Raw genomic sequence first — 14,890 nt, forward strand, 5'->3', positions numbered from 1 at the left:
TAATCTGCCCCTTTATCACACCTTTAATTCAACTAGTTTTAATACGATCCTCCCAGAAGGCTCTAATCCAAGTTGGATGCTCAGAGATACCAGACAGACTTGAACTTTACTATTTTTTACTAAAAATTTATTATTTGTATAATGGTAACTCCACAATCAAAGGCCCCTAAAAGGACCAGGCTGCCTCTGAGTGAGGCACTATACAACCAAGGATGATATGATCCTTGCCCTGAAGAGATTACAATCTAAAAACAGATAAAAAACAAACAATAGCATTGCTAACGGCAGGGCTTCGGATTTTGTTTTAACCAATGAACACCCACAAAACACCTGATACAACAGAAATAATTAAAATTGGTGTTTATCCTAGAAACACCAAAAAGCTCCCTGAAATGGCTACTTGTCTGTAAGGGCTTGTGTACCTGGAGCAGCAATGTGGACTGGGGTGGGTGGGGGAGGAGAGGAGGCTGATTTCTAAAGCACATTAAACTGGCTGTGCATTAATTGGTCCAAGTAGACCCTGCTGGTGCTAACTAAAGATACCCTAGTGAGCTGTAACACAGCACTTTTTGAAACAGCACTATGTTAAAGCACACTAGGAAACAGTACAAGAGACTGCTCGTTGCTATAGTACATTGATTTAATTCTTTGGGGTATATTTTTAGCAAATGTTTCTGCTTTTTGTATAGATGTCCAAAAATCAGATTTTGGGGGACACACTCTTTGCATATATTCTAATGAGTAGTGCATATTATACACACATTACTCATTAGAGATACTGTACTTTACTCATTATAGTATATACAAAGAGAGAGTCCCTCAAACCCAGATTTTTGGACATCTATATAAAATGCAAAAATTGCTAAAAATAAACCCAAATAAAATCAATACCTCCCAAAAAAGACAGGCCCTATAATGTGTGCGCACACACACACACACACACACAAACTTCAATGAATTTATTTTCACAAAAACTCTGAGATGAGTGAGTATTATCATCATCCTCATTTTAGAGGTGGGGAATTGAGGCACAGAAAGCATTAAGGTCAAAACATCCACTATATTTTTGGTACTCAATTTGAGATACCAAGAGCCCGATTTTTCAGAGTACTAAACATTATATAGCACTTTATATGTTCAAAGCACAGCTCCCATTGACTTCAGCTGCAAGTGTGACTGCTTAGCACTTCTGCAAATCAGACCCTCAGGTCTACCCAGGCAGCCAGAAAGTGGGCACTGAATGAGACAGGGGTCCTGTGGAAAAAAATAGTATGTGATCCTGTAAGTAAAGATGGTATCATAATGAATACTCACTGGTTGCACAGGCAACCTGAATTCTGCCATTTACTAACTTTTGAGGGCTTGACTTTGAAACTGTAACGTTCTTTTAAATAGTTTGAGTGATTACTTCTACTACCCATAAATATTCTTAGCCCTTTACACTAGCGTTAAAGGCTGATTCTCTGCCCCCAAAGTGCTCAAGTACTTACAATCTAAACCAAGAGGAGAACATGGGATGGAGAAAACAAAAGAGGAGAAGAACAAGAGTACAATAAAATTATGGGGTCACTCAGGAGGGGCATGCATGTGTTTTGAATGTAATGAAATATTCTACCGTGGTTTTATATTTAACTGTGAGATGCTATCATTTACACAAACCTTCTCGAAGAGGATGTTGAGAAGGAATTTCAAAGAGGTGAGAAAGAAGACATGGCAGATGGGGTCAGGAAGGGAGTTCCAGGCATAGGAGCAGCATGAACGAAGACATGGAGGACGACGACATATATGGACACATGCATTTGACTAATTTTCTGTGATCATTTTGGAATCAGATTGAGCTGTAGAGCTGTTATATCAAGTAACATGTGGTTGGCAACATATACAAGTATCCAAGTAGTGGTTAGCTACTACTGGGATATGTACCCTAAACATAGATTAGATTCAATATCCAAGACATAAAACTCTAAATAATGGAGCTTACAAGAAAAAATCCTTAAACGTAATTATAGCAGCACTCGTAGAGCCAGTGACCTCTCTGGAGGTTTAATTTTGTTTTATTTAATGAGTGCCCTACTATGGAATCTAGGTGCCATGAACACTAGTACCTGAACTATAAGGCCCAGAAGTTGTAAACACGAATGCATGTGCTTTACTCATATAAATAGTCCCATTGACTGGCTTAACTTTGTTCAGATAAGCAGTTTCATTCAAGTCAAAAGGACTACTTAATCTTTGCAGGATCAGGGCCCAAATTTGCTCATCTTCTGGAGAATCTTAGATTCTGTGTCTAGCAGCCACACACTGCCTTTCCCTACATCATTAACTTGCTTTTGTGAAATTATTTTTAAAAAATGGATTGAACCCGGCACATTTCCCAGAATGAGGGAAATTAAACCCCTGAGGTAACTGAAATTAGAGATTTAGAGTAAAAATTTTAAAAGTGGTTAAGTCCCACTTTCAAACGAGACGTAGGCACTTTGAAAGTCAATGGGACTTGGGCTCCTAAGTGACTTCTGAAAATGGGACATAGGGGCTTTTGAAAATTTTACCCTTAATCATTATATCTGCAGCACACAAGCACAACCTCTTTCTCTTCTCTTAAATTGGTAGAGGGATGACAAAGGGAATCTTTCTATTTTATTTCACTTGCTGTCAATTGTCTACAGGACGTTTGTGCTTATGGCTTAGGGTCAGAACTCAATATGTGGGCCAGGTCAAAGAAGTCAGGCCAGAGTTCTGCTGGCAGGCTTTCAGCTGCAGCTCAGAATTGAGAAAGTGCATTCCTTTTTAATGGAACAAGAGACCACTTGCTGGCAGAACAGCAGAATCCTAACACATTTTGTCATATACACCACAATTAATTCTCTTAGCCACACAAATTGAAATTAGAGTTGGCAGAGAGTACAGATTTATTTTCAGCACATGTGGAGGAAGGAGCCTTCAGAGAAGAATATTGAAAAATGGAGGCCGATAATAAAGACAGCGCTCTCAGCACTCGAGAAAAAAAGAACCCTTATTGAAGAAGGCACATTGGACTGCTCCAGAGAAACACGAGGACCGGAATGGCCCCAGGATTGGAAGAATAGAAAGGTGGCTTAGAGCCACTTATTCCCTCCCCCATTTCCCAACGACTCAGGCATCAAATGTATCTTGACCACCTCTGATGATCTCCTTCTGTGTCTATATTTTACCAATGAGAGATAGATAGGGTCCTGGTAAGAGGGAGCAAAGCTGTTCTGTTCTCTGTAGAATGACAAGGGGGTGCAGTATTCTAGTCACCTACAGTTTGATGAAGACCCAAGTTACAATCCCGCATTAGGAAGCAGATGGACTAGAGGACCTAACAAGTCCTCCCCCTCTCTAAGGACTATGACGGCCACAGCGGAACTGCACAGTAAAACAGAACTAAAGACAATTTGCAGTAACTAAAAACTGCTTGAGTTGCACAGGATTAGCTGGAATGGATTATCTGTCTTCCCTTAATGTGTGGAGGTTGCTAAACACTCAGAACAGTGCTCAGAGTAAAAGGAAAGGTAGCCACAACATGCTGAAAATAGATGGGTGAGACACAGGATGCCAATGCCTAAGAAAGGGGAACGCGCAAGGGTTGACAAGTTCAAACCAGGGGTATTTACAGGGCAAAGAGCTTCTTTGGAAAGGGTATTGATTCCATGCCAGAACAGCTCTGGTACCAACCATTGGGGTAACAGCTGAGACTTCATTTAAAATGGAATGGGGCTGATGATAAAACACACACTTACAGAAGACCCACTGTGATCAATTATCATTCAGATTTAGGAAAGCTTAGTTCAAGTCAGTTACTTCAGGTTTTCAAGACAAGTGAACTTCGTGCTGGTGATAGCTGCCATACTGACATTCCTGGTATTTCGTGCCCCCTCTTTATCCGTGGGACAGGTACAGCATGGGAGGGCAGCAGTGCCAATTTTCCCCTTACTGCCAGCTTATGCCTCAACCCTTACTCCTTCAGGGGTTAGAGGATAGTTTTAGTCACCAGGCCCATAGGGGCTGGAGCACCCACAGAAAAAAAACACTGGGTCCTCAGCACCCATCAGCCACAGCTGTTTGGCGAGGCCCCACCCAAACAGGTGATCCATGGGGCACCGCTGATCAGCTGTTTGGCAGCTGGGGGAGAGGCTTGGGGAAGGGCAGAGAGTAGTGGTGGGGGGGTGTTGGGGACGGGGCGGAATAAGGGTAGAGCCTCAGGGGAAGAGGTGCCATGGGATTGGGGCTTCAGGGCAGAGCAGGGGTGGAGCACCCCCAGGGAAAAATAAAAGTCAGCACCTACGACCCATGCCCACTCAATCATTCAATTTCATTTAGTGCCTGTCTAGCACCCATAGTGTGTTGGAACTTTACAGACATGTAGAAGGACATGATCCCTAACACAAGGAGCATACGATCAAGGTCAACAACTTACCAGTGCAATGAAGTACCTCTCAGGTGAGACTGCCAAACAAGAATGCTGATTACTAACAGTTTGTGATGGTGGTTTTCTGAGGTGGACTTGTCTATACTTAGTCCACTAAGAATTGGACACATCACTTAATATACTGTAGGGCTGTGGCTCCTCATGTGCCATCCACTTGGCAGAAAAAGCTTAGAAAGGTAATGGTAACCTTGTTGATCGTTTAAGCAAAGAGGCTGACTGAATGAGCTGGAGATTGAACGCCCTTCTCACCTCTAATAACCGTCTCTTCTCACCCGTGCTGAAGCACGTTGTCGGGGCACTGTGAGGGAAGCGTGCTCTCTTGACACGGATATCCCTAGAAAGTGAAGTCCTCCATCACATAACGGGGGCAATCTGGCACTTTGTAAAATTCACAACAATGAAAATACATCCATTTTATTGTTACAGATGTACAGGTGTGTCCACTGGGGCATCGCGGGGGTATCCGCCACCCAAAATGGGAAAGGCCTGTCATTGCAGCGAAGTTATTGTACAACAGTGGCAGCTCTCCAGACCCAGCATAGGCACTAAGTGCTGTGCCTACAATATCTGCAATAAATGCAGCCATTATTATACATTTCTTCAGTCACTTTGGAAAGGATAAAAATAGAGCTGCAGTCTAGATGCATCCAACAATTGTATGTAAGAATCCCTGCAGCCAGTATGGCAATGATAAGGACAGGGCCTGGCTCAATATTCCCACAAGTAAATCATCTGCGTCTCCAAAACCTAAATCCACTGCCAATGCCTCAGTGTGCCAGGGTAAGAGTTCAGCCTTGATTTCAGGTTATAATCAACGAAGTCCCGAATACACCAGTCTCAAGTTATGTAAGTGTACGTCTACACAGCAAAAAAAGACCCACAGCAGTGGGTATGTCTACACAGCAATTTAAGCCCAGGCTCAAGCCAAACTCCCCTAACATCCACACTTCAAATGTGCTAACCTAGGGCTCAGACCCAGGAGCCCAGGACCCTGCAGGGCCGGAGAGTCTGAGCTCTGTTGGTTCCCTGTATGCCCACGGCCCCAGCAGCCCTCTGGATGTTCCTGGTGGCAGAGGAGCAGCACTGAAGGCAGCCAGCGCAGCAGCCAGAAGCGCCATTACTGTCTGGCCGAATGTCTCCCTTCCTGCTCCTCTCACACTGGTAGCTCTGGCTCCAGCTCCTCCTCATTGTTGTGCGGAGCGTGTCCAGAGCAGGGAGCAAAGCTGACAGGCAGGAGGTGGCTCCCGGACATCAGGATGTTGGGATCATTCCTCCCCTGGCCATTCGAAACTGGGAGCCCTACCGCTCCCTCGCCCTGCAGGGCGGCCACTTGGTCCTGCTCCGCAATCTGGCCCTTGCTCCCAAGCCCAGAGCCCTCCCTGAGACTGCGTGTGCAGGGACGACTGGGCTGCATGCACTCTCAGGGCAGCAAGTGGGAACCAGCCCCCAAACTTCCCCACTGCCTCCCAGGGAGCCCTTATCCCTGCTTCCTGGGGGGCAGGAACACTGCGCACAAGCCCTGGGGATGCACTTCACCGTTCTGCAGCCGGCAGCAGCCAGGCTGCGGCGTGTGCACGCTTTTCCTCTGAAACCTACATTTTATGCCAAACTTCAAGACAAAAGAGACAAAAATAAATAAAACAACAAACAAATCATCTTCGTGGAACGTCTATTTTAAAAATTAAGAATTGCGAAGTTTCATTTTAATCGTTTGACAGCCCTGGAGACTGACGTCCTAAATACCCTCAGAACCAGTGCACATGGGCATTTCCTGCCAACGTGACTCAGCCTGGAGCTGAAGAGCTCAATTCTCAGACTACAGCCTTCCCACCCTGCACTTATTCTACTGACAGCTACCAAAGGAGTTCATTATGCAGTTTATGCCCTCAGGTGCTTCTTAGTGGTCAGAAAATTCTTAACCTAGGGTTAAAATGCAATGTAGCTGCTCAAGCCCAGGGGTCCCCGACACAGGGCAGCTGACTCGAGTCCCATTAACCGTAGCCTTACATTGCTGTGTAGACATAGCCAGTGAGTCTCAAAGCCCAGGTCAACTGACGGCAGCTCACGCTGCAGGGCTAAAAATAGCACTGTAGACATGCAGGCTCTGGCTGGAGCTTGGGGGCTAAACCCAGTGACGGGGAGTCTCAGAACCCAGGCTCCAGCCTGCTGAGCCCAAACATCTACACTGATATTTTTTAGCTCCACAGCACAAACTCAAAGTCGGCTGATCCAGGCTCTGAGATTTGCTGCTGTGGGTTGTTTTTTTTCCCCACTGCATAGATGTACCCCAACACAGCAACTAGACACCTGCGGTTGGCCTGTGCTGGCCGACTTGGGCTCACAGGGCTTGGGCTGAGGGGCTGTTTCATTGCTGTGTAGACTTCTGGGTTCAGGCTGGAGCCTGGGCTCTTGGACCCTGTGAGGTGGGTGTCTAGTTGCTGTGTAGACATACCCTAAGAGAGGTTTCTCCCTGTCTCTGTTCCACCACACCACCTGCCTTTGTCAGAACTCTTAAGTGATGTGCCCTCAGTATGAAGCTGGAAGGAGCTAGACCGCAGGGTGTGCTATGGAACTGTTATCAGAAATACATTTAATGCTAAACCTGACCACTATAGGGTTATTATGAATTACCGATATTTCTTAAGCACCACCAACATCCTTGCCAGTGTATTGTTAGATGCACCTGTTTGTCCAGCATTTTCACTGAGTTTTAAACTCACGGGTTAGACATCCCTCTCTCAAAATCATTTAAAGTTATGCTGATGCTGGGGGTTGCAGAATATTTACTTTTAACATCAATAAACAAGACTAAATTCTTTGGGACAGGGATTATATTTTTAACCCCGTCAATTCAAGCTGTGTAAATTCCACAGTGATGGATGCCCTAGAAATGCCTTCATTAGCAAGGCGAGAAAAAAATAAATAAATTAGTTCAGGGCAAAAGAGATCTCCACGTGCCTAGTCAGCAGATACTACTATCACCAATAAGTGCTAATAAGAGACTATGAAAAAAGTAGGTCTAGGTTGATTCAATCTATAGATTCAACAGAAACCTCTCTCTATATATATGCAATTAATGAAAACATTAGGGATGCTACAAGACGAAAAGAGAGGATAATGAAGGTGAAGACGATAGATTATTAATGACGTCGACAAGGCCACACAAACATCATGTCTGCAGCGTTATCTGAACTCTGCTACCTACAACCTTTTTTATACCCAGCTATCATCAGCACAGTTCTAGCAACACTGAGATCATTCGAACGGTCTCCATGGAGCATTCAATCCTTGGCCTCACTCTTGAGACTGGCAACAAGTGGGCCAGTTGTGGTGGGCTTCCCTCCACTCCCATCTCCATGATAAAGAACTAGACAGAGACCCAACAGCATACTTCACATACAGTGGGTCACTGAACAGACATTTTAACAGCTTATAGTCACTATCAGCCTGTGACAGATTTTAAACCGGTGACCTACACATAAAAAGTTGCCTGAACTAGTTAATCCCAATTATTTTTTAAAAAAAACCTGACTATATTTAATAATTATATGAAAATCTAGTTAAAATAGCTATATTTTCCTATTCCTGGATCTCACTTCTGAAACTGAGACAGGTCCTGTACATTAACAGGATGACAGAAACCTCCATTTACAAGATAGAGGGAGGATCCCAACCCTGAAGCAACCCCACACTAAATTGGTGCAATTTGTGAATACTAGAAACAAATGCACACAGATTGCTCAAAGTAGAATGAAATTCTATGTACTGTAACTTCTTTTGGGCCAGTTTTACCTCCATGATTGGACTGGATGCAAGGACCTTCTCTTCAATGTTGGTCTCACTGGCAGAGCCACCAACGGATGCGAAGAAGCGCATGGCATATTTGGCAGAGACTGTCTTTCCAGCACCGGATTCTCCGCTTACGATAATGGACTGGTTCTTCTCATCCCTGTGTGTCAGAGGAGAAAGGCTTTTTATAAACTCATCTCCTTGTAAATCTCTGGGTTGTCTCTTCTGAAGGATTCCTTCAGGCCCTCTGCTTGAAGTGATCCTGCCACCCCCTTACTCCGATCTCAAAAATTAACACGCTCATGGAATGAAATGTTACTCATAGGGTTTCCGTGCATCTGGTTTTTTACTGTAATGCTGAGTCGAAAAGGGACCCTGGAGGCTCTGGTCAGCACCACTGACTAGGCCGTTAAAAGTCCGGTTGGCAGTGCAGTGGGGCTAAGGCAGGCTCCCTGCCCTGCCCTGATTCTGCACAGCTCCCGGAAATGGCCAGCATCTCCCTGCAGCCCCTAGGCGCACGGGTGATCAGGGAGGCTCCGCACGCTGCCCATGCCCACAGGCGCTGGCTCTGCAGCTCCCATTGGCCAGGAACCAGGGTCAATGGGAGCTATAGGGGCAGCATCTGTGGGCGCGGCAGTGCACACTATGCAGAGCCACCTGGCTGCTCCTGCACTTAGGAGCCGGACCTGCCAGCCGCTTCTGGGAGCTGCGCGGAGCCAGGGTAGGCAGGGAGCCTACCTTAGCCCCGCTGTACTACCAACTGGGAGCCGACGGAGGTAGGAGCCGCCCTGCTGGAGTCCAAACCTCCACCTGCATCTTCCCCAGGTTGGAACCCCTTCTGGAGCAAGCACCCCGTCCCTCCTCCCACACCCCCAATCCCCTGCCCCAGCCCTCTGTCCCAGCCCTGAGCCCCCTCCTGCACCCAAACTCCCTCCTGGAGCCCACACCCCCTCCTGAGCCCAAACCCAGCCCTGAGCCCCCTCCCACACCCAAACTCCTTCCCAGAGCCTACACCCCACACAAATCCTCCTGTAACCCAATCCCCTGCCCCAGCCCTGAGCCCCCTCCTGCACCCCAAACCCGTTATCGCTGGCCCGACCCCAGAGCCCGCACCCCCAGCTGGAGCCCGCACCCCCTCCTACACTCCACCACCTGCCCCAGCTTTAATCCCGCTCCCGCACCCAAACTCCTTTCCAGAGCCCACACCCCATACAGCCCTTCCCGCAACCCAACCCCTCAGCTCCAACCTGGAGTCCCCTCCTGCACCCCAAACCCCTCATCCCTGGCCCCACCCCACAGCCCGCACCCCCAGTCAGCGCACTTGCACCCTCCTGCACCTGTCCCCCAGCTCGGAGTCCCCTCCTGCACCCCAACCCTCTACCCCAGCCCAGTGAAAGTGAGCGAGCGTGGGGGAGTGCGAGTGACCGAGGGAGAGGGGATGGGGGGCGGGGCCTCAGGGAAGGGGCAGGGCCTCGGGGAAGAGGTGGGGCAGGGAGGGTGTTCAGTTCTGTGCCATTAGAAAGTTGGCAACCCTAGCTACTCAGCTTGCATAAGGGTGATGGAATCAGCACCGCCATGTGAAATCTTGGCCCCACTGGGACTTTTGCTATTGGATGTCACCCACGGGGCCAGGATTTCAGCATCACAAGCCCAGGAACATCCAAGCTATTTCGGGAAGCCACAGGCACATTACATGTCAAAGGTTTTGTAGAACATTAAATTTACTACATAGTACACGGCAAATACCCTCACCTGACTTTCAGGCTGGATTTCCATTCAATGTAAAATACAAAAACCAACCAAACAACCCACCCCACGTTAATGCAACATTCAGGTACCTCAGTCAAGCACTCAGCCATCAGGCAATGCCTAAGTAATATTTACATACATGGCTTTAACTTCATCCCCTTTAGGTGTATGCAATTCCCTCTGGGAGAAGATTCTTACTCCAAATTTACACCAGTGTAACTGGAATCAGAATCTGGGACACAATCTTTTCATCCATAATTATGTAAAATTAAGCAATATTACAACACACTAGTAATAAGTCTCACCACTTTCCTGGTAAATTGCATATTCTTTACTTTTTCTGAACTCAGAGAAGCTGGATGGAATTTGATAAAAAAAATCTTTGAATAAAGATCAAGCATAGAAAATTTCAGCACAAAAAGCAACTTTTAGAAAGAGTGAGCCGCTGAAAACAGAGGGGCTGTAATGGAAACTATTTTGCAACTAACTCTAACAGCTACCACCAGACACCACTATACTTTAGAGAGAGGAATCCCAAGATACTCTGGGCAGCTTGATCAGATTGCTTAAAGAACATTAGCCAGTGTGGATTCCAGGTCATATCTACATGGTCTCTGTTTATGGGACAGTTAATTAAGTAGGGTGAAGTACAGTGCCTGGAAACTGCGTGATCTCACCCAAGCAGCAAACAGTTCAGAGGGAATCAGTGTCCCAGTGCGTTCCCAAGGACGGAACAGGTCACATATCTAGATTATGAATTGCTAGTGCATAGCTATCTGCTCTCCAGGCTTCTTGTTGAGTCAATACCAAGCCCTTCCTGTAAATCTGAATGGCTCACAAGGCCAGGGTGAGGCACTATTAGACAACATATTGATCTCTCACTTCTGGACTCCCTAGTATGGTGCACTGTGAAATGAGCTATAGGAAGCACTGACTTGAGAGGAGGCCACCAGGTAACAGCAGTACCACATTAAACACCTAATAAAAGGAACTGGTAACTATTGCTAGCTCCAGGCACAGAGAAGAGGTACCCAATAAATATGACAAGCAGCACTGTTTAGTTGAAGGCCATAATAGTGGCATCCCCGGAGCAAAACGAGGAAGTGATTTAAAGCCACTAAGGAGGGAAGTACAGCAGTTCAACTGGTGAAAAGATCCGTGAGGGCTGTTATGCTACTCTTGCTAAAGAACTATTTGCTGGGTTTCCTGTGGAGAGTCATTTGCCACATATAGCATGAAATCAACAGGCTCAACACCTATATGTGGAAAGAAAGAAGTGTATTCTCATATGCAAAAGGGAAAGACAGAAAGCAAAAGGCTCTGGAATTTGCCCCAAAGTGCAGAAGAACAGATTATCTCTTGCTGGGTGAGGAAGAAAGAGGTCACATACATAATACATCGATCTCCACTGCTTCTCCTGGATTTTTCCCCTCCTAATGGACAAGTGTCTTCCTCTGCCAATAAATTCACAAGAAAAGACAGATAAGAATGACTCAGACTAAGGCCAGAAGGGGACCATCATGATCTAGTCGGATCTCTGCACATTGCAGGCCACTGAACCTCACCCACCTACTCCTGTAATAGACCCCTAACCTCTGGCTGAGTTACTGAAGTGCTCAAATCATGATTTAAAGACTTCAAGTTACAGAGAATCCACCATTAACTCTAGTTTAAACCTGCAAGTGACCCGTGACCCCACGCTGTAGAGGAAGGCAAAAAAAACCCAGGGTCTCTGCCTCAGGAGAAAATTCCTTCCCAATCCCAAATATGTTGAGTATGTGAGCAAGACCCACCAGCCATCTGGGAAAGAATTCTTTCAGAGCCTTCCCCATCTAGTGTCCCATCCCCAACTGTTGGAGAAGCCTGGTCTACACTAGGCGTTTAAATCGGTTTTAGGAGCGTAAAACCGATTTAACGCCACAACCGTCCACACTAGGAGGCACCTTATATCGATTTTAATGGCTCTTTAAACCAGTTTCTGTACTCCTCCCTAACGAGAGGAGTAACGCTAGTATCGGTATTACCATATCGGATTAGGGTTAGTGTGGCCGCTGATCGACGGTATTGGCCTCCGGGTGGTATCCCACAGTGCACCAGTGACCGCTCTGGACAGCATTCTGAACTCGGATGCACTGGCCAGGTAGACAGGAAAAGCCCTGCGAAGTTTTGAAATTCATTTCCTGCTTCCCCAGCGTGGAGATCTCATCAGCACAGGTGACCACGCACAGCTCATCAGCACAGTTAACAATGCAGTCTCCTGAGAATCGTAAAAGAGCCCCAGCATGGACTGCACGGGAGTGCGCGAGGTGTTTAAAACATTCACGATTGCGGTATTGAGCTGAGCAGGGTCCATGCTTGCTGTGCTATGGCGTCTGCACAGTTCACCAAGCAAAAAAGGCGCGAAACGGTTGTCTGCTGCTCAGGGAGGGAGGGGTGAGGCTGTACCCAGAACCACCCGCGACAATGATTTTTGCCCCATCAGGCACTGGGATCTCAACCCGGAAATGCCAAGGGGCGGGGGAGGCTGCGGGAACTATGGGATAGCTACGGGATAGCTACCCACAGTGCAACGCTCCAGAAATCGACGCTAGCCTCGGACCATGGACGCACACCACCGATTTAATGTGTTTAGTGTGGCCGCGCGCACTCGATTTTATAAAATCTGTTTTACAAAACCGGTTTATGCAAATTCGGAATAGTCCCGTAGTGTAGACGTACCCAGAGACTTACTACTGGCAGTTGCAGATCAGTCCTGATACTGCATCAGGAAAATAAAGCCACATCAGCTCAGTGGAGCATATATAGATGATGTAAAAATCATGTTCAAGCAGCCTGATCAAGGATAAACAATTTAATGTAAGAGGATGACTGCAGCTGACAAATCCCCACGCCATTCTGAATATCTTGTTGCACCCATAAGGACTGTCATGTAAGACATGGCACACCTTTTCTTTCACTGCATATTTTACTGTACTCATTTTGCAAACACACAAGTTTGCAAGGACAGGATAAAAGCAGCCCAGTATATTATTTCCAACGGCAAAGCCTATTACTCATCCTGCAGTCTTAATGCACTGAAATGAAACATAAGATAGTCATTAAACAAGTCACAAATCGCTACTGTTCTTCAAAGAAGTAATGCTACTAGCTGAAAGTGTGCTTTTATTGTGTAGTGTGCAGTCAGTTATTGCAGTCTACATTTTTCTGTTTTAAGACTAGTCCTATCCAGAGGCATTTACAACCACGGAGTGAAATCCTGGCACCATCAGTTTCCATGGGACCAAGATGTCACCCATTCTTTCTAATTGGTTCAACAAAAGAGATTAGAGCAGAGACCCTGTGAAAGAAAACCATGGAGGTCTCTGCAGTGTTGAATCGTTTCGGTGTTACCTTAGATGCCCCAAAAATGTGTTTATGGGTTGATTCTAGTTGAAAAATTAACTGTATGTTTATCCTTTTCAATAGGCTTATGTAAAATAAAGTTTTAGAAAGTGGTGTAGTCTTATTTTCAGAACCAATTAAAGGTTCTTAAAATCTCAAGCTGGCTTACTTGTGGTCTCTTACGTGTTGCTAGAGGACTATTGTTTCCTATCACCTACCTACTCCTAGAGTGCCCCTCATACAGTATCTATTGCATCACAGAAACATTTGTTTTGTTTATTTTAGACATGGAGATGAAAGTTAACTGATCTGAGCTTGCTATCTAATGAAGCCAATAAAGCATTACTGAATGGAGGGAATTATAACTGCTTTAAAGTCCCCAGTCGTGATCTATCACAGCTTGAAATGAATGGCATACAGCACTGGAGCGACGAAGCCATGATTTTTCTAATAGTATCCAGCAATAAAGTTTAAAGTTCTAGCCCTGACAAAGCCCAGTTGCAAGATACCAGATCTTAGAAGCATGTATTTCCAGAGAACACACAGCATCTCCCACCACTACCACCCCTTCAATTTTGACATGGAGTTTAGCAGCTGCTCTCCCAGAGATAGCTGGGCATACAGGCGAATGATTTGAGGATACATTTGAAGGCAGAACACAGGGCTATCTAGCTGATACACAGCATGAGTTTCTAGCTCTTGTTCTCAGGACAGAATATTATTGGCCGCTATCTGAAGTACAAAGGGGCTGGGCTGGGGTGGGTGGAAAGGATTTTATGTCCTACTGTCCTGTGATCTGCCAGCATTAGAAATGCTTCTGTAGCAATACTTTCCATAAGTGTTTCCAACCACTCAAACTGGACGGACATCTGGGACCCTGGGGTCTCACACTCTCACAGGTACTTATTTAAATAGTTTTATGGTGTCCTTCATCAAGGTACCCATTCACCTCCCATATAGCGTGAACTACAATACAGAAAGTTCACCTTCTCCACTGCAATGTGACGAAGAACTGAGATCCCCATTTAGGCAGCTTATACAGCATTCCTTGCACACAAGAAGTGCCCGCTTATGTCAAGGGGAACTTTAGGTGTGTAAGGAAAGCAGAACCAGTCCAAAGCTTTCAAATAGACAGCATGCTAGAGGAGGCCTGGCAGTGGTGGAGTGTTTTTAGAAGTGCTGAGGATTCTGCCTGTGAGAATCGGATTACAGTGTATGAGGAACATAACTCCAGTGTCGATCCCCATTACATACCATCTCTGTTTCACTATGAAAAGATTAAAAAGACTGGGTCTGTTCAGCTTGAAAAAAAGACCACTAAGGAGGTCTATAAAATCATGAATGGTGTGGAGAAAGTGAATAAGGAAGCATTATTTACCCCTGCCCATAACACGAGAACCAGGGGTGACATTAAGAGGCAGCAGGTTTAAAAGAAACATAAGGAAGTACTTTTTCCACACAGTGCAGTAAACCTGTGGGACTGGTTGCCACGGAATGTTGTGAAGACCAAGAGACTTAGAT

At 46.0% G+C, this 14,890-nt stretch overlaps 1 protein-coding gene across 2 annotated transcripts in view; it reads right to left on the reverse strand.

Moving 5' to 3' along the window:
* MYO5B (myosin VB) overlaps positions 1–14,890 on the reverse strand; it is a 353,047-nt gene that overhangs the window by 173,144 nt on the left and 165,013 nt on the right. For both annotated transcript variants that reach the window (XM_045022478.1, XM_045022477.1), the window contains exon 5: positions 8,243–8,399. In XM_045022478.1, the coding sequence (XP_044878413.1) occupies positions 8,243–8,399 (157 nt within the window). The remainder of the gene's footprint in view (positions 1–8,242; positions 8,400–14,890) is intronic.

The sequence above is a fragment of the Mauremys mutica genome, chromosome 6, assembly GCF_020497125.1.
Source record: "Mauremys mutica isolate MM-2020 ecotype Southern chromosome 6, ASM2049712v1, whole genome shotgun sequence".
In the NCBI taxonomy this organism is placed as follows: domain Eukaryota; kingdom Metazoa; phylum Chordata; order Testudines; family Geoemydidae; genus Mauremys; species Mauremys mutica.